Below are 19,190 nucleotides of genomic sequence, written 5' to 3'. Positions count from 1 at the left end.
CTCTTGAGACCAGATGACGTCGAGAATGTATTTGTTTGTAGTTTTTATATTAATATCTGGCTGGTTTCTGATTCACGTTGGATTAAAAAGTCAAAGAAAAAGAATCAAAAAATAAGCAGTTTAAGTAAGAGTATATCTCTCATACGTTTATTTATAAGATTAGAAGCTTGTTTGAAATTTTCAGTAGTCTATAATCACACGTCTAATATATATATATTTGGGAAAGCGATATTGACCTGTCTAGATCTATCTAAATAACGATTTTAGTTAAGTTGATGCACATTAGTTCATTTTATTGTAAAGCGTTAGCACTCACCTTAAGCGAAGCCATGTCGGAGACCGATCGATGTGTCTGTATCGTCTCCAATTGGTCCAGGCACCAGTCGAGTTCCTCAACGGTTTCCAAAGCCAGCTTCATGTAGGATTCGTCTGTAATAACAACATTTACTTACTAAGAATATTCTGGTGAAAACATTTTTAGTAATAGCGCATCTCTATTACGATAACTCGATGTTATTTCATTGAATTGATACGTATAAAACACGTGCTCAAAATATAAAATAGATAAATGGCATCGTTGGGTTTCTCATAGTTTAAGGCTTGTTTACTACGAAACCGAATGAACCGTGCAAGGGCGTTGATATGAACACATTTATTCGATTAATAACGATTGTTTTGTTTACAATTATTGATCATCACTTTTTCGGTACGTGATCTCGTGCGTCACATTTCTTGCTGATGGCCGGGTTCTGACCCTGTTATCTATTACTTCAAGCTATTTTATAGGACAACCGGTCTGGGACAAAGCGCCTAAGAGTCTAGTTTTACATTCAAACCCGTCACAAAGAAATAATATTCATGAGTTATATTACCAATGTATCGTGCACAATCTGTAACTAGTTTATGACGCAGGTAAGATCTGTCGTTTTTTATTGTGAAATATGACATTGTATTAATTAAATACAGAGTCGCTTATAGACAGTTAGTTGGACTGCTGTATGAAACCGACTATTTTGTTATTAATTATGACGAACCTTAAATAAGAAAATTTAATGTTTATTAAAATTTTCTGTATTTAGTTGACTTTGAACTATCGTGAACTTTGCTACGATGATATATACTATGAAAACCAGTTTACAGGATAGTACGTAATTACACACACACATACCTACGTAATATTATTATAGTCATCGGGAACTGTTCATAAATTCCTCATTTATTTATTTTGTTTTCAAAGTTCAACGTGGAATTCAAACTAGATTTTAGTATAATAATGTATGGTCATTTTCCTGCTAAAATACTAGCAATTAATATCTACAGAGAAAATGTCGCCATCTGAAATGCTTGCTAGTATTATATTACAGATATGTCTTAAGAGAATGTACATATATGACATATTGGCATTTTTTTATCTAAATCTTTATAAATTGCCAAAGACAAAACACTAAAATACGATTTTTTCTTCTGTTGCCAACCGATTTTTCTCTTCTTTTAGACATTGATGAGCTTTAGTTTATCAATATTTGGATATATAATATTTTCTTAAAATAGTTTTTGTTTCGAAATGTTTAAATAACAAAACGATAAAGATAATGATTGAGTGTTGATCATTGGATGATTAGTTTATTTATAAACTAACGACCCGCCCTCGCTTCGCTTCGGAAACTGTAATTTATTATTGATTTTTCTACTATTTAATGGATGTTATTATATATATATAAACCTTCCTCTTCAATCACTCTATCTATTAAAAAAAAACCGCATCAAAGTCCGTTGCGTAGTTTTAAAGATTTAAGCATAGGTACATAGGGACAGATATAGACACAGAAAAAGCTACTTTGTTTTATACTATGTAGTGATTAACACAATGGCACAATATGAAATGACAAAAGAATTCTATTAAACGACGGGATTGGATACGTACTGATCCATCTTCCCTATTTCTGTTACAAGATAGTCATTCTTTCTGAACCGAAGAATGGCACTAGAAATCGTTTTAAAATTAAATTCTCCATGTAGAGTTTTGTCAGTGATAGAAAACATCGCTCTCGTAGGATTTTTAAGTGGCAAATTTGGTTCTAATGTTATTACTCGTAGTAGTTTATTGACGATTTTATACAGTAGAATGGATTCTTGAAACTGTCATTAGCGTAATTTAGGGTTTTTGTCGGATTCTACGACTACATAGTCGCCTACGAGACCGGAGGTCTTGCCAGTAAGTATAGTAGTATCCGTGTCGGGAATAACTTGCAAGTGCCACTGCTGCTCGAACCTTGCTATGATTCAAAACTGAACTTGAATGCTGTGTCAGTGCTGTGAATAGTCCACGCCTTTTTTTGTTTTTGTTTTTTCTCTTTATTAACCTCATGGGGTTATTCTAGATTCACCGAGCTTGTAGGTGAGCTCACGGGGCTCAAAGCTGACGATTTTGCTAACACGAACCCTTGCAAGAGCCGTGCTTCGCAGAATCTACTACCGGATCGGGAACGCGACCCACTAAGAAGATCCGGCGAGAAACTCAGTGGGCTGTGTCTGTGGATTAATTTATTCGTCGAGCCCTGCTTGAGCAAGCAACGATGACCGGTGCTTGAGGTACCTAAAAGCAGCATTAGTGGTTCGGGAGGATCCGAAATGACGTGTAGTCTACGCCATAAGTATTTCTACTTCATAGGCCCGAGGGTATAATTCTCAAGATCCATTCATGGACTGCCGTGGGCCGGAGCGATATGATAATGTAGTGAGGTTGCGACGTCTTCGACTGCTGCTAGTGTCAGAACTAGAATTGTTCAACGGCGTTGAGAGTGGACCATATGGAATTATCAGAAAGTGACAAGAGCGTCGACAATGGCTGGTTGTCGCCAGCGCCAGGTCAACGGGGTATAGATAACGACGACATCGATAAAGGGGTTATCAAGTCGCATCGCTGTTGCGAAGTAATGTTCAGACACTGACTTCATATACCTATTGATGGATTAAGACTATCCGTATGTGTTTTTCGGAGCTTATATACAATTTGTACAAACGTATCGTGAAAATGCCGTTAGAAGGTTTCTATCAGATTTCTATTTCTGGATTCCTGACATTATTCTAAAAATGTTAGTTGATGATTTCCGTACGCTGGTAAAAGTCAGAAAACGTTGTTACCCCCTCTCCAGTGACTTCCTTAGTCGCCTTTTACGATGCTTCTGGGACAAGATTGGGTGGTGATAATCAAAGCTTGTTTATCAATACTCTGAGTCAGTCCAGTTATCCGGTACTCTTCACCTTAGATCATTTTAAACTACATAACATAGTATTATATTCCATATGGAACGTAAGGTGACAGCAAAGTTATTTTAGGCAAAGAGTGGAATTCTCAACATTTTAAAAGATTACGTTTTCAAACCAAGGTAAGGTGTGTTTGAGGAGACTGTAATTCATCTTATAAACATATAGATCAGGGCCACAACCTTGTCTAACGAAAATAAACGAGATTTAATTTGTTTAGGAAACTGTGATTGACTTCCATTAAGTTTAGTACGTAGAAGAATCGATCATTATGAAAAGTTGTGACTGTATAAAATTCCATAAAACTCAGTATTAAAGTGTTTGTTAAAATGATTATATTATATAATATATATTTTATTGCATAGATGGGTGGACGAGCTCATAGCACACCTGGTGTTAAGTGGTTACCGGGGCTCATAGACATCTACAACATAAATGCCGCCACCCACCTTGAGATATAAGTTCTAAGGTCTCAGTATAGTTACGACGGCTGCCCCACCCTTCAAACGGAAACGCATTACTGCTTCACGGAAGAAATAACTAGGGTGATGGTACCTACCCGTGCGGGCTCATAAGAGGTCCTAACACCGGTAATTACGCAAATTATAATTATATAAATGGTCATATAAATGGCAGGCAGATGTATCCTTTTTATGATACGATGTTGTTCCTTGATCCTAAATAGTTCATACTACGGGTATACTTCCAAAGTATAGTGTGCACATAATTATCAGCTCTAGTGTTATTGTTCAGGGAGGAAATAGATAATTATTTTTGTGTTAGCTCGTTAGCTTTGCAGATGAACCAAGATATCGATTGCAATCTTGACTTAAAATAAAGAAATGGTAAGAAAATTGGGCTTAGATTAGTGACTGGCTGACGGGCATTATGCTTAAAGGTTTATTTTGTCTATCTGTTACTAGCCACGAGAGACTATTCTGGCTATAACTGGTGGGTGAGCTCACGGGGCTTAACCTGAAATAATTTACTAACATCTGTCCCAGCAAGAGCAGTGCTCTGCCAAATCTACCACCGGATCGGAATCCCATTGAGAAGATCCGGCGATCGATTAACACCGATGCGTTGTCTGCTCACTACAATTGGTCAGTCTTATCCACTAACTAAATAAACATAAAATATTTATTCAAAACTAAATTTCATTATTCTGTATCGATTCTTTTACAGTAATTTCATCGTAAGCTGGCTCCTTTTCGCATGAACCATTCAATTTTAGTGAGGAAATAAAAGAAAACAATTGTACAAGTTAAATTGAGTCCGTCCGTCAACAGCGAACGGTGACCTATATAGTTTTCCGGGAATCCGATTTGCGATACTTACAACGAACTCAATTTGTTACTGAGATAGAACGCGAGTCCGTCATTAGTACTTGTCACACTAAATGCTCCAGAATCGATTTCTCGTTAAACTTTTTAATGATGTGGCTATTTTGTCATTTAGTTTTGTCTGACTTGACAAACGCCCATACGTGAATATTATTATATAAACCTTCATTACTAATAGTTAGCATACTCGAATTACTACGAATTAATTATTCATATTGAGAATTTTATTTTAGAAGTTCACATGAACCGGTACCGGTATAGTGTGACAAATTTTATTGGTGGTAAGACCTGTTGTGAGTCCGCGCGGGTAGGTACCACCACCCTGCCTATTTCTGCCGTGAAGCAGTAATGCGTTTCGGTTTGAAGGGTGGGGCAGCTGTTGTAACTATACTTGAGACCCTTAGAACTTATATCTCAAGGTGGGTGGCGCATTTACCTTGTAGATGTCTATGGGCTCCAGTAACCACTTAACACCAGGTGGGCTGTGATCTCGTCTACCCATCTAAGCGATAATTTTTTTTATAAATTTAGGAACTTCTAAAGTTAGTTTAATTTTACTGTAATGTTTTTTTTGAATTTTTTTTTTATTGCTTTATTTTTTTTATTGTTCTTAAATTGGTTTTGTTTTAATCAAACTGTAATTTATAGGGATATTTTATTAAAACTTTTTAGAAATGAAGAAACAAGTGAAATGAGTTTTTAAGCATAAAGTAGAATGTCCATAAAATTCCCACTATTAATTTTTTTTTTTAATACTTGAATACTACCGACTGTGTAAACGGCTTACTATAAAGAACAAAAAGATAACGATGCACTGATAACAACACAACAAAACATTACGTTCTAAGCTTGCATAACTTAAGTACTCACATAAAACTTGTTACCGGCACTCTATTTAATCCAAGGACTATTACAACATCAAATGTTAACAGGATAAAGAACTTTAAATAAAATAAAAAAGAGTCACATTTTTCAAGATTTCACAGCCCATAAATTTATGGCAACACATTAATTATTGAAGCACAACTGAAGTTAGAATTCGGTTGATGTAGAACAAAGCGTGTAGGAGGTGCCAATTACATTGTCACGTCGAGTGGTCATTTTCCGATTGAAATATATATATTGTATATACAATAAGGCTGTTGATTTCTGAGACAGTACGCTAAAGGTCATGGATCTGCTAGTTTATACCATATTTTGTATCAATGACACATGTAACATTTTTGTTTGTTTCAAAAATAAAAATATTGGTGTATTTTTATCCGTGAACGTTCTGATATCCGCATGTAGTATTCTACATATATCTTATTAAAGTTGTTACTAAAACTAAAAAGTTGTCACAATTATTAAAGACTACTTTTACGATTTAATTTCGCGTTTTTGAAGTTATACTTCTTTAGGCGCGTTATGAAAAATTGATGAGAGTGAAATTTAACGATGCGCGCGCACCGTGACACAAAATTAACAGAAATGAAGTTGCCCACTAAATCGCTCATTAAGTTGAGGAAAAAATGCTACCAACAAAACAGAAATGGAACCTCTGTTAGTGGCGCATGTTGGCACGCACGCCGCCTCTGTTTACATGCTTTGAGTTTCTACATTTAAAACACGTGTTTTCATTTTGTTTTCATTATGCAAGTGCGAATTTTATATGTGCGTCTGAATTATAATCAGAAGTTATTTAAATTGAATATTTAAATCAATACTAATTAATATTAGAAAATATTTGTAAAAAACTGTGCTCATCAACCTTCCTAAGTGCTCCAATACAATTGAGGTTAACTATCCGTATGTATTATTTAGTAATATAAATGACAAAAATATTATTTAATATAATTCTTACTTATTTTTATTAAATTATTAACTTTAAATATTTATTATTAATTATTTAATATTTAAAAAAAAAGAAAAAAATTAAAAAAAAATTAAGTACAACTTTTTACGCGCGTACATAAGTACACGCACCCTTTTTTTAATGTTAGTTTTGTTGTTAGTGTATCTTGTATCTATAAAAGGAACGTAAAACTCAAATCATTTTTTTATTTTTTTATTGCTTGGATGGGTGGACGAGCTCACAGCCCACCTGGTGTTAAGTGGTTATTGGATCCCATAGGCATCTACAACGTAAATGCGCCACCTACCGTGAGATATGAGTTCTAAGGTCTCAGTATAGTTACATCGGCTGCCCCACACTTCAAACTAAAACGCATTACTGCTCCACGGCAGAAATAGGCAGGGTGTTGATACCTACCCGTGCGAACTCACAAGAGATCCTACCCGTAATTACGCAAATTATAAGTTTGCTTTTTATTATTTTATTAAGTTTGATTTTTATTACACGATGTTATTCCTTCACCGTGGAAGTCAATCGTGAACATAATTTGTTAAGTACGTCTTTCATAAGAAAAATTGGTACCCGCCTGCGGGAATCGAACACCGTTGCATCGCTCGACACGAATGCACCGGGCGTTTTATCCTTTAGGCCACGAAGACTTCAAATTCAGATTTAGAATTCAGCGAAGGACTCCTCTTGCTAGGGCCAGTGTTAGAAAATTGTCTCAGGTTGAGTCCGTGACTCCTCTTGCTAGGGCCAGTGTTAGCAAATTGTCTCAGGTGGAGTCCGTGAGCTGACATACCTGTCTGAGCGCAGTTGAAATAGTCCCTTAGGAAAAAATATGTTCCATAAACTCCTAAAGCGACTGAACCGAAAATTCTTCGATAATTCGAATTTTTTCAAACTGGCCTAGCGGGGTGATCCTGTAAAGTTTGGTAGCGACCGGATCAAAATCAAATGATAGATCGGCCAACAAAGCGAACTGGGTTTGATATTTTTATTTTTTTTATTTTTATTGCTTAGGTGGGTGGACGAGCTCACAGCCCACCTGGTGTTAAGTGATTACCGGAGCCCATGGACATCTACAACGTAAATGCGCCACCCACCTTGAGACATATGTTCTAAGATCTCAGTATAGTTACAGCGGCTGCTCCACCCTTCAAACCGAAACTCATTACTGCTTCACGGCAGAAATAGACAGGGCGGTGGTACCTACCCGCGCGAACTCGCAAGAGGTCCTACCACTGGTAAATGATATAATAATATGTACATATGTACGTATTGATTCGTTACGGACCTGCCTGGAGATCGATTGGAGAGGTCTATGGTCAGCAGTGGACAGTTATAGGCTGAGATGATGATGATCATTAGTGCCGTGAAGATCATTATTTAAAAAAAAAGTGGTTTAGATTTGTAGCATATGTATCAAACTGTAAGTAATGTAAAGTAATGTTATTACAAACTGTAAACATTTACGAAAGAAACACGAAAAAATATTGTCTGTTCCGGCAATGTGTAGAACAAGGAAGATCTTTGTTTTATTTAAAATTAGATTTGAAAATATTGGCAACGAATACTAGGCATTTACTGGAATTGAATGAGCTACATTGTTGATTCTTTTAAAATTAAATTATGCGTATCCGTTTATATCGAGCTCTTGCAACTTTCCAGTTACATATGCGGCGGAAGTAGCCAGTTCTTTAATTAATCGCCTCTTTGGACCTTAGCTACATTACCACGGGATCCAAGACTAATTCCCGATCAAAGTCAATATTTTATTAAAAGCTTTGCTTTTTCCTCATCCTTGTCTCTGAATTCTGGAAGAGAAGAAAGAAGAACTGGAACTGTCTGTCATGTTTTCTCACCCAAACCACTGAACCGATTTTGCCGAAATTGTGTATGTAAATAGTTTGAGCCCGGGAAATATAGGCTACGTTCCATTCCACTGCAGAACACGAGTCTCCGCTCACACGATATACCTAAAGTTTAATCCCAGCGGACAAAGCTGCAGGCGGAAATCCAAAACTGTATATGTTTAATACAAAAATTAGATGAGTTGAAAAAACGAGTGACTCATTCGTTCAGACGAATTTCAATGAATATCAACCAAATACATTGAAATTGTAATGCTTATCAAAATAATAAGGGATACGCTATGATAAGCTACTAATCAGTTGTATTGTGTGGGAGATTTAAGCTAGTGTTCTTTGAATTTACGTTTTCATTAATGTGTCAAAAAAATTGCGTATAACACTCGAATCATACGAGGAAAGTGAGGCGTATTTTTTAATATTTTACTACAAATTGCGTATATTTCAACTTCAACAATAGAGCGTAAACGTATTTCCCACAGCGCAGTAGCTGTCATTTACTTTTGTTTTAGGATAAAGTTTTAACATTCGAAACATTACTTTTGGTACGTAGCTGGCCGTGATGCGGCTTAATAGTCCGAACATTAAAATATTACCTCGTACGTTTGGTTTGAAATACTCAGAAGTTTAATAGTATGTTTACGTTAGTATGAATCGTAATCTTCTATCTCCTATATATATAAAAATGAATTGCTGTTTGTTAGTCTCGCTAAAACTCGAGAACGGCTGGACCGATTTGGTTAATTTTGGTCTTGAATTATTTGTGGAAGTCCAGAGAAGGTTTAAAAGGTAGATAAATATAAAAATGCTCGGAATTAAATAAAAATAACAATTTTGTTTTTCCTTTGATGTGTCCCCCCGTCGGACGATTCCTTTTGTTTTAAGTTTATTTAATGCAAATATATAATAATATATCGATTGAGGCACTACGAAGTCTGCCGGGTCAGCTAGTTCTTAATAGAATCGTACCCTATAGCACACCCAGGAAAAAAAAAACTATGACGCGATTTAGTCAATAAAATTTCGTTTGCATGCATAATTTTTATAATTATAGATTGATTTTTTTTTCGTGTTCTGTATTCCCGAATCGTTTATGGTAGATGCGTTAAATTTTTGACAGCTATTGACCCTTCTGGAAAGGCTTTTAGCGCCATCAGCTTTTATTAAGTAGCGTGCAAATTAGCGTATCCCTAGGTCGTGCAAAGCGATGACACTTAGTTCTCCAATATAGATTTTTTTCACCGATTAAAAATACAGAAAGACCTTTTTGGAATTACAAACACTTTTTAGGTAGAATTTAACGTTTCCCTCTAAACGTAATCTTTTTTATTATTTTTATTGTTCCTGTAGGCAGACGAACGTACGGCCCACCTGATCGTAAGTGGTTACCGTCGCTCATGGACGTCAGCAATGCCAGGGGTACAGCCAAGCTGCGGCCTATAAATCTATCAATACTAAAGGTCTCACAGTAGTCGAAATACGACTATAATTAATTGGAATTGTAAGTTGGTACCCTATTAATATGATTGTATTTTATACTTCTATAATCACAAATTTCGCCAAGACTACTCTATAAAAAATATTAACAAAGACAAACAATATTTAATCTATTCTCAATTTGACAACAGCCGTCAAGAACAAAAGTTTGACAATAAATAGTATGCATGCGTGTGTGCGTCAAATACATGGTATGTAGTGTGTGTAATATGTATGTATGTATTATTTAAAAAAAATTTTAGCATTGTGCACTTCTTCTCTGTATTCTCTATAAGTGTGGAAAATTTCATACTCCTCCGTTCGCGCAATTTTCGTAAAAAGGGATACAAAGTTTTTGCTTCACGTATTAATATATATAGATTTCATGTTTGATTTTGTTCCTACGGTTTCCTGGAAAAGATCGCTATTAGCAATGAGGTCCGTTTAACTATGAAGTTAGAAAAAGGAATTTAATTTTTAAAATTAATTGTATAATACAAAAAAGTATATTTGCGGTTTGTTGTAACGTTTTTTAAGATCAGTTCTTATCCATCACTGTCATTATATAATATATTTAATAGTCTAAATAGTTGCATATGAAGTTTTAAGAAGAGGGTGATATGAAATAGTACTGTGCGAGACTCAGAGCGAAGTGACGCTGCGTTTCATTTGTATTCATAAAAAATGAATTCGTACTACATAGTAAGAGCCCGAATTGTTTATTCAGCGAGATGTTTTATACATTACGATAAAAAGTAAACATTTGTTTAACATTGAGCTAAATACACATCGTGAATTCCATTGAAATAAATCATTTCATTACAATTTATTCTATTGTTAATGAATTCATAATAAATAGATATATCTTTCGATCAAAAAAATTGGGTTCCTTATTTCAAGATAATTAAATACATTTTTTTTCTTAGCAATATACTTTAGTTTTTGCAAGCTAATACACGCTGTATTTTATCGAGTCAAGGTATATATAAAAATTTGGTCTTGGGTTGGAGTGGCCTTTTGTCTGAACATGATAAGAAAAAAACATCTGAAAAACCTAATATTCGTCGTTAAGAAGATTGAGAGACTAAAAAAAAGGGACATAACTTTTTTATTTATTTATTTTATTTATTGCGTACATTAGGGTGCACGAACCCATCGTCTTTCTGGTGTTAAGTTATTACTGGAGCCCATTGACATCAACAACATAAATTCCGCTACCCACTCTGAGTATAAGTTCTAATAGCGCATTACTGCTTCACGGCAGAAATAGGTAGGATGGTGATAACTGCCCGTGTGGACTCTCAAGATGCCCTACCAGTACAAAACTAATAATTATTGCATGATTTCACTTCACTCCATATATTTTAAATTCTCATAAAAAAGAATATAACAGATTAGGCTGTATGGTATGATACCTTTCTTTTTCCAGTTGGAAAAATACATGGAACTACTTAAGGTATTCCTAGCATCTAAAATAAATAAACACGAGATTTAATCGTAAAAATGGGTCTAATTACGTTCTACGTCCCGCGAAACTCGAAGAAAATACTATAAAACTTTCTAGTTTCATCACACTTTACATAGGCTGAGAAAATAGATAAAGAACAGCACTTGTTACACAGACCCGTGTATTGTATCGTGTGATTAGATATCATATATTTATAAATCATCGATAAATCAGGTTTATGTGAGGATTCACTGCGTTCTATTTTAAAAATATATATCATTTATTGGCGCGCAAAACTACGACTTAAGCCGTGTAGAGATATAGATATATTGAGCTTATCTGTACATTTTAGTATTAGCACTATTGTCTAGGTTAGTATGTCTGATTAACAAGGCAATGTATATTATTTAACCCATTAAAATCCCAATCGTATATTGTATTGATCGCACTTAAATAATTTATTCGTATGCTGACAGAGATGCTTTAATTGAAGTTTCGTTGAGAAAATGCCGTGTATTAAGGTCGTTGTAAAACAGACTTAAAAAAAATCAGGAAGGTTTACATATTATAACGTTTCTCTCAATTTCGTAACGTTCTCTTTTATGAGACATGTTTTTATTTATTTATTGCTTAGATGGGTGGACGAGCTCATAGCCCACCTGGTGTTAAGTGGTTACTGGAGCCCATAGACATCTGCAACGTAAATGCGCCACCCACCTTAAGATATAAGTTCTAAGGTCTTAGTATAGTCATAACAGCTGCCCCACCTTTCAAACCGAAACGCATTACTGCTTCACGGCAGAAATAGACAGGGTGGTGGTACCTACCCGCGCGGACTCACAAGAGTTTCTACCACCAGTAAATTTTGTATTTTGTATACTGTACCTGCGAAGATACGAGTTATAACAACAAAGTTTATTTAAAATCAAAATAGTCGAACAGAGATACAACCGATGTAATCGTTCGATTTCGCTTGAACTCTCAATTACTTTGAAGGTTGTATTTACTGTTTTAGTTAAATCAAACAGACAATGTTTGTGACTCGAAGGTGATGATAATATAAACGTCCTTACCTCCCGCATTAAAATTTTTTGGTTGCGGTGTGACAGCAGCTGCGCCGGAAGACCGTCGTGACCTGAAAACATATTATTACATTAGAAAAATAAAAAATAAACGGACATTCAAGTAGGATGTTTAATATACATTTCTGCGGAATTACGCAGATATTGCATTGTAGTCTCTATTGTACTATGGTCGCTCTTGAGCCGGAAGCGCAATTACCTCGCGGCAGAAATAGGCAATTGATACTAACCAGTATGGGTTTACAAAATGCGTTACTATTAGTGTTCAATTTAAGAACATAGGGAGACGTAGAGGACGCTTGGAAGGTTGAGGAATCGGCTATTAACTATGGGGAAATAAGTTTAGAACTCTTCGTCGTGATCGCATTTATTTATTTTATAAATATTAACCGCATCGGTTTTTTTATGGTTGAAGGATTACTGGTGGCCTTAAGGCCTTTCCAGTTTCACCAGGACAGGTGAGGGAGCAAAGGCTCAGCCAGGAGGGGTGGGAATAGCTAACAGCTGCCCAAGCGCCTCCGAAGGAGACCAAACAACTCGAGAGCAGCTGCTTCGCGGATGAATCTACTACCCGTAACCGTACTCGTCGAACTCGACAAGGGGTTCGTCGTGCAACCTAACCCATGTATCAGCCCGCTGAGTTTCTCGCCGGATCTTCTCAGTGGATCGCGATTCCGATCCGGTGGTAGATTCGGTAAGGTATTTATTGCATTTTTTAGGGCAGATGTTAGCAAGCTTTCCCATTACTCGCCCATCACGGCTTAATCGGAATTATCTCTCGAAGCTGACAGATAATTAGGCAAAAAAAGCTAGTCACGTTTTTTGCTTCAAAAGGTGGGGCAGTCATGATATTTCAGTACTTTTCAAGGCAGATGAGCATCCGCCCCACTTGATGCTAAGTAGTCATCGACGCTCATGGACGCCAGCCAAGCTGCTACCCGCCACTGTCTCAAGGTGGTTAACGACATTCACTTTTTGATGTCTATGGAATCAGTTACCAGTTAGCAACATGTGAGTCGCGAAGTTCATCTATAATAATAAAATACTTGAATTAACTAGTTGACCTTCCAGATATTCGTATGAAAATCATTTTAAATGAAACAAAAGTGGGTTTGTCAACGATAATCTATATATTAATACGTGAATTGCTTCCCTTGTAACTTTGTATCCCTTTTTACGAAAAAACTTTGTATCCCTTTTTACGAAAATTGCGCGGACGGAGGAGTATGAAATTTTCCACACTTATAGAGAATATAGAGAAGAAGTGCACAATGTTAATATTTTTTTTTAATAATGCATAAAAGATACATTAAATCAATAAAGAAAACGTTACACACACTACATACCATGTATTTGACGCAACACGCATGCATACTATTTATTGTCAAACTTTTGTTCTTGACGTCTGTTGTCAAATTGAGATTAAATATTGTTTGTCTTTCTTAATATTTTTTATAGTGTCTTGGCGAAATTTGTGATTATAGAAGTATAAAATACAATCATAATAGTGTACAAACTTACAATTCCAATTAATTGTAGTCGAATTTCGACTACTGCGGGACCTCTAGTATAGTTTAAATTACAACACTCGATATACATAATAGGAACAAATCTGGCCCAGTATGTACAAGAAATAAACGTTTTTTTTAATTACCTGACTAAGCAATGATTGTTGTTAAAAATTTTGTTCTGAATCTATTTAAATTAACAATTACATGATAAGAAATACAAATATAAAAAAAGATATTTGTATATTCACTTTATATTCGGGAGCAAAATGCTAACAATGGCACATACATATATTTCAGCTTGTAATATAATAATCAAATTGAATTTCAGACATTTGGAGTCGCGCTTATCAAATCAGCCAGGACGCTTGACGTGGATTCAAAGAAAATCCTCTTTAGATTTTAAGCTCGACCGTACATTATAATATTGGAAAGCATTCCATATTTCACAAGAAAATCTGAGGAGCATAATAACCTGTTACATACTTTGCGAAAAAGCTTTTTAGTGTAACAAGATTAAGTTCTGTTTACTCTTTTCATGTATACTTTCCAAGCTTTTGACGGAAAATGAGTGGGCACGGGTCGAAAGATCTATGTATTTATTTTAGTTGCTTTCTTTAAATGTTTAATGATAAGGTGTATTTCTCGGAAAATGCCAATTGAAGACTTTCAGATTTTTATAGGGGAACGTTATTTTGGAAAGAGTTTATTCATTAAAGTAACGTTGTAATAAAAAAAAAACATAACGAAGACAAGAAAGTCTAAAGCCGACTACGGTCGCCCGTAGGACAATATTTTATCACCGCATTTATAATGTGACCATATGGCGGCTGTAAAACTAATTTTACAGCCTGAAGACTATTATTAGAATTAATGTTTATTAGGCCAAAGTCATCTGTGGACCGTGAGTTATTATTAGGCTTGCAATTTCATTATGTCGACACGTGGTAGTTAATAATTCTGAGGTCGTATCGAAGCATAAAGATGACAGATGTTCTTCATGGTCTATTGTTATCGTAAGATTCAAATGCCGATCGTTTTTTTTTTGCTTTCAACGTTTATTTCGAACAGAATTTACAAAAAGGCAATATATTTACATTTAAACGTTTGACATTCGACGACATATATATGAGTACCAGAAATTAAAATTACTTACCAAACAAAAACAACATCACTAAGGTTTCGAATACGATAAATAAATGTCTTCAATTAAGCGACGAAGGGTTCGAAGCACTGCTCTTGCTAGGGCCAGTGCTAGCAACACTCAGGGCTTGAGCCCCGTGAGCTCACCTACACGTCAAGGAGAAGCTGAAATAGCCTTACAAGGCTATCAGCATAGACAGGAAGAAAAAAAAAAAATTAACAAAGAAATCGACTCTGTCCGGGAACCGTTCCTGAATTCTACGGTAATTTCCTAGCTAGATAATTAGTGAGTAGATATATCGAACAATATTCAATTATCCTTAAACTTTTGGGAATGGGTCTGGTCTAATTGGTAACACCGAGGTATTTGTGTTTTCAATAATATTGGCTTTAGAACGAACATATGTTCTGTTAAAGGTTTCTATAGACTAGAAAAATATCTTCAGTTTTTCATTGTTTAGTTAATGTTTAGTACATTCATTGTGTTTATCAACTGCGGCAAATGTAACGTATTAAGGTCTTTTAATTAAGCCAGTTTGCGAGTTTTCAGTGCGATGTCTGGGGTGAGTGCGATGAGTAGCGACTCAAATCTGCTGCGTTTCAAGAAAGCATAGCCGAATGGGATGTACGGATGTCTGACAGCTCTTTCAAATTCAGCATGGACTCGGCTGGGAGAGTGGGATTTGCTCAGAAATGTCCGAGCGACTTGAAGGAATACGATCGGCTTAAAAGGCAGGGCGTTTTGTTTAATTCTACATTATGGAGTAAGATAAGTGAACTGTCAAAATTGATTATACAATAGAATAGTTCAATACGACATACATTTTACTACCATTATAGCAAAGTGCGTAAAGCTTATCGTATCTGTAATACAATTACAATAAAGTAGTTTTGAGGGACACCATTTGATCTTTCATTGGTACGGGTCAATGTAACCTCACATACTACGTTAAGTTGAAAAGCAAAAAAATCGTGTTGGAGTCAATGTTTGTGTTTTCTGTTTATATTTTATCTGTAAAATTTTCGACATATTTAAACTACTAGGTAGCTCACGTAAGTAAATATATTTCATTCTATAATAATAGGGAAAGCAAGATAAGCTAAAATACTAAAAACTCTGACATTGTAAAAACCACAATCGAGCTTAAAAAGGTTTGCTTTTAACAAGGCTAATGTAATGTTAAGCCCGAATGTCCCTCGTGACTTTAACAATGCTAATGTTTTGGTAACGAGCTGTCAACGTTGTCAATACTCAAAAATTTTTCCTTTCAGGAAAATAGTATAAATTTAAATTTGCCAGAACAGTGATATCTTATCGTTATTTTTTTATTATAATAGTAAACATAAAAATGATTGCACCCGATATCTACTGACAAGTGATGCAATGATTTATCAATGCATCAAAATTTGAATGGACCGGCCATTCAAATTTTTATGGCGGCCATTAAAGTTTTCTTGTCTATTGATTTATTTCATGAGCCAAGGTAAATTTGCAGGATATATATAATATATATATATGCACATAGTTGTTTAGTAGCAATATTTTATGGTAACTGTTTTTAAAGACAGATAGGTTGACCTATATACATAATAGTCAATTTAAATGATTTTATACGTATATTGATGTTTTTTAATAGCGCAAAATAAATACACGAGATGAATACAGAAAAGTTTATATAATTGGTATTTTATTCAACATGTATAACTTACATTTTATAAGAATATTAATAGACAGGTTTAATTTATTGTATTTTTTAAAATATATTTTAAGCACATTATATGTTATACAGTATTTTTATGGTATAGTTTTTTTTTCTATTAGGCAGATATATGAATTATACATGAAGTATATAAAATTGAGGTGGAATTTAAGTAAGAGTACACGGCGACGATAGTGCTATTACAGAACGGACAGTAAATAATCCCTTTGCATGAAGAACTTGACCGAAGGCCGATGACCAACGGGTAGACTGTATAAAAGTAGATATATTGCACCACATACTCTGTGAGTGCGGTGCCCGAGAAGATATCGATAGATAAGATATCGATTGAAGCGCTTGTAGTGCTTAGGGGATGACATAACATATCCTCAAAGAATGATTTTTTAGTCAAATACCTGCTTAGTCTGACTAGTATGTACAAGAAGTAACGGAAACATAAGAAGGCCGGTCTCTTAATGCGGGACCGACTATTATCTTCTGACCTATCGTGACTATAAGATAATCTGGTAAATTTATTCATAAGCACACATAAAGTAAATTTTCGTATGTATATTTGTCTATTGTTATGAAAATTAAACAATAGTTCTTGACGCTCTAGGAAAAGTTTCGTCATAGTACCATCAACGTACGATAGGTGGCGCGAGAAGTTTCAGCATATCGGTGTTCTTCATTTAAATAGCAGTAGTCGTAACGTGGGCAGATAGCCAACGAGGTGGACCGATGACCTGATCAAAGGGGTCGGTAGGGACTGGATGCGAAAGGCAAGCGACCGAAGAGAATGGGGTGCACTCGAAGAGACCTACACTCAGCATTAAGTGGACACAGGTTGAAGAAGAGAAAGAGAGTCACAGTGGAGCATTACTGGATTTCACTAATGTATAATATAGCGACTTTTTACGATTGTAATAATATCAAGTGCATGCTAGTTTGCTAGCGTCGGTATGGACTAGAGAAAAATAAAAACAAATTGGTAAATCATCAATCATAGTACAACAACATGTTTATTATTTTATTTCACGTGTGTTATACGGCTACCCGCTCAATTTTTTGAGGCTTACTGAACTTGAGACATCAAAGGCTCAAGTGCTCGCCTGTTTGGGACGCAAGCGCGATACTTGTTCCTTTCAAGATGTCGACAACTTAAGATTTTCCCTTTGTTCGCCTCACAATATTTGCAGGTTTTACATGCTGTTAAAGAAATTATAATAAATCTGCTGGCTTAAGTTTTAGAAAGTATTTAATAGCACGGGTATATATTTTTATTTTTTTATGGCTTCAATGGATGGACGAGCTCACAGCCCACCTGATGTTAAGTGGTTACTGGAGCCCATAGACATCTACAACGTAAATGCGCCACCCACCTTGAGATATAAGTTGTAAGGTCTCAGTATAGTTACAACGGCTGCCCCACTGAATTTTTCCAACTGAATACAAAATTCGGTTAACTTTTACGCTATCGAGAACGTTAAAAAACTCGCACTAAGCACACCGTACCTAATAATAGGTAAGTACTAGAAGTATAAAGTATTATCAGTTCGCAAGAATAGGTACCATCATTATAACATCTCTTCTTTAGAAAAGTTTTTATACAATACAATTGTTGAACTTCGATCTCTGTCACGTCTTTGTGTACCGTAAACAAAAACTAAATCTCAAGTGAGGCGTAAGGTTGCGTTCTTATCTAAAGCAATCAGATACGCAATCGATCTTACTGTGGTTGCTCACGACTAGTCGTTTGTTAGACAGAATCATTAATTTTCATTTCGTCTATAGGCGATTTTCGTATTTAAATACGAGAATAACTAAAAAGTCTGTTTGAAGGTAACAATATCAAACTATGTGGCTATGTACATATTACGTGTTCATTGTTGTTTTGTCTTTCATAAAGTGTGATCATCATTATTCTTTAAATTAATCAACCACGTTGTCACTATGGAATGCCTTAGATTCTGAGAAATTAAAATCACACGACATTCCCGGAGATAATGTTTTTGTTCTAAACGGAATAAACCGCAATGACAATGCCCGTGTTGCTTTCACCGCTTGGTGATTAATACACGACAGAGGGAGTTTCGATAGAATTGAAAATTAGTACGCGCTTAACGTCCAATCAAGAAAACCTAAATGAGATGTGGGCGTTGGGATTATTCGATATAAGAAACATTTCAATGTCTTGTTTCGATATCGAGTACTTTTAGAATTGGATTATTCTTTCGATACTTATTCGAATAACAAAGCAAGCCTCAGTCGTGAGTGATATTTGCAGCCGCCAGCACTCAATATGTTTATTAGTGAATATCACATGTTTTTTGTAAAAGGGTGGGTGGTTCCGGGCCGTTAGCTCGAGCGCATGATTCAATGATCGCGTGCTCGTTACAATTTTGTCATCGGCCACGAAAATAATGCGACGCTGTGCTACGTCATAAACTACGTCGCGGTCACGCGGAGTCGTTAATATGTGGACGTGACTTGAGTCTGCTCAACTACAGACTGCATTC

The 19,190-nt window shown here is 35.5% G+C and overlaps 1 protein-coding gene across 19 annotated transcripts in view; it reads right to left on the bottom strand.

Annotated features, from left to right (window-relative positions):
• Window positions 1-19,190, bottom strand: part of LOC101742254 (cAMP-specific 3',5'-cyclic phosphodiesterase) — a 632,766-nt gene that overhangs the window by 19,300 nt on the left and 594,276 nt on the right. For all 19 annotated transcript variants that reach the window (XM_021348173.3, XM_038019023.2, XM_038019027.2 and 16 more), the window contains 2 exons: window positions 12,312-12,373; window positions 317-429 (listed from right to left, as the gene is read on the bottom strand). In XM_021348173.3, coding sequence (XP_021203848.2) covers window positions 317-429; window positions 12,312-12,373 — 175 coding nt within the window. The remainder of the gene's footprint in view (window positions 1-316; window positions 430-12,311; window positions 12,374-19,190) is intronic.

Source organism: Bombyx mori, chromosome 22 (genome assembly GCF_030269925.1).
Source record: "Bombyx mori chromosome 22, ASM3026992v2".
In the NCBI taxonomy this organism is placed as follows: Eukaryota; Metazoa; Arthropoda; class Insecta; order Lepidoptera; family Bombycidae; genus Bombyx; species Bombyx mori.
The sequence above is the reverse complement of the archived record's forward strand: the minus strand, read 5'-3'. Positions and strand labels throughout refer to the sequence as shown.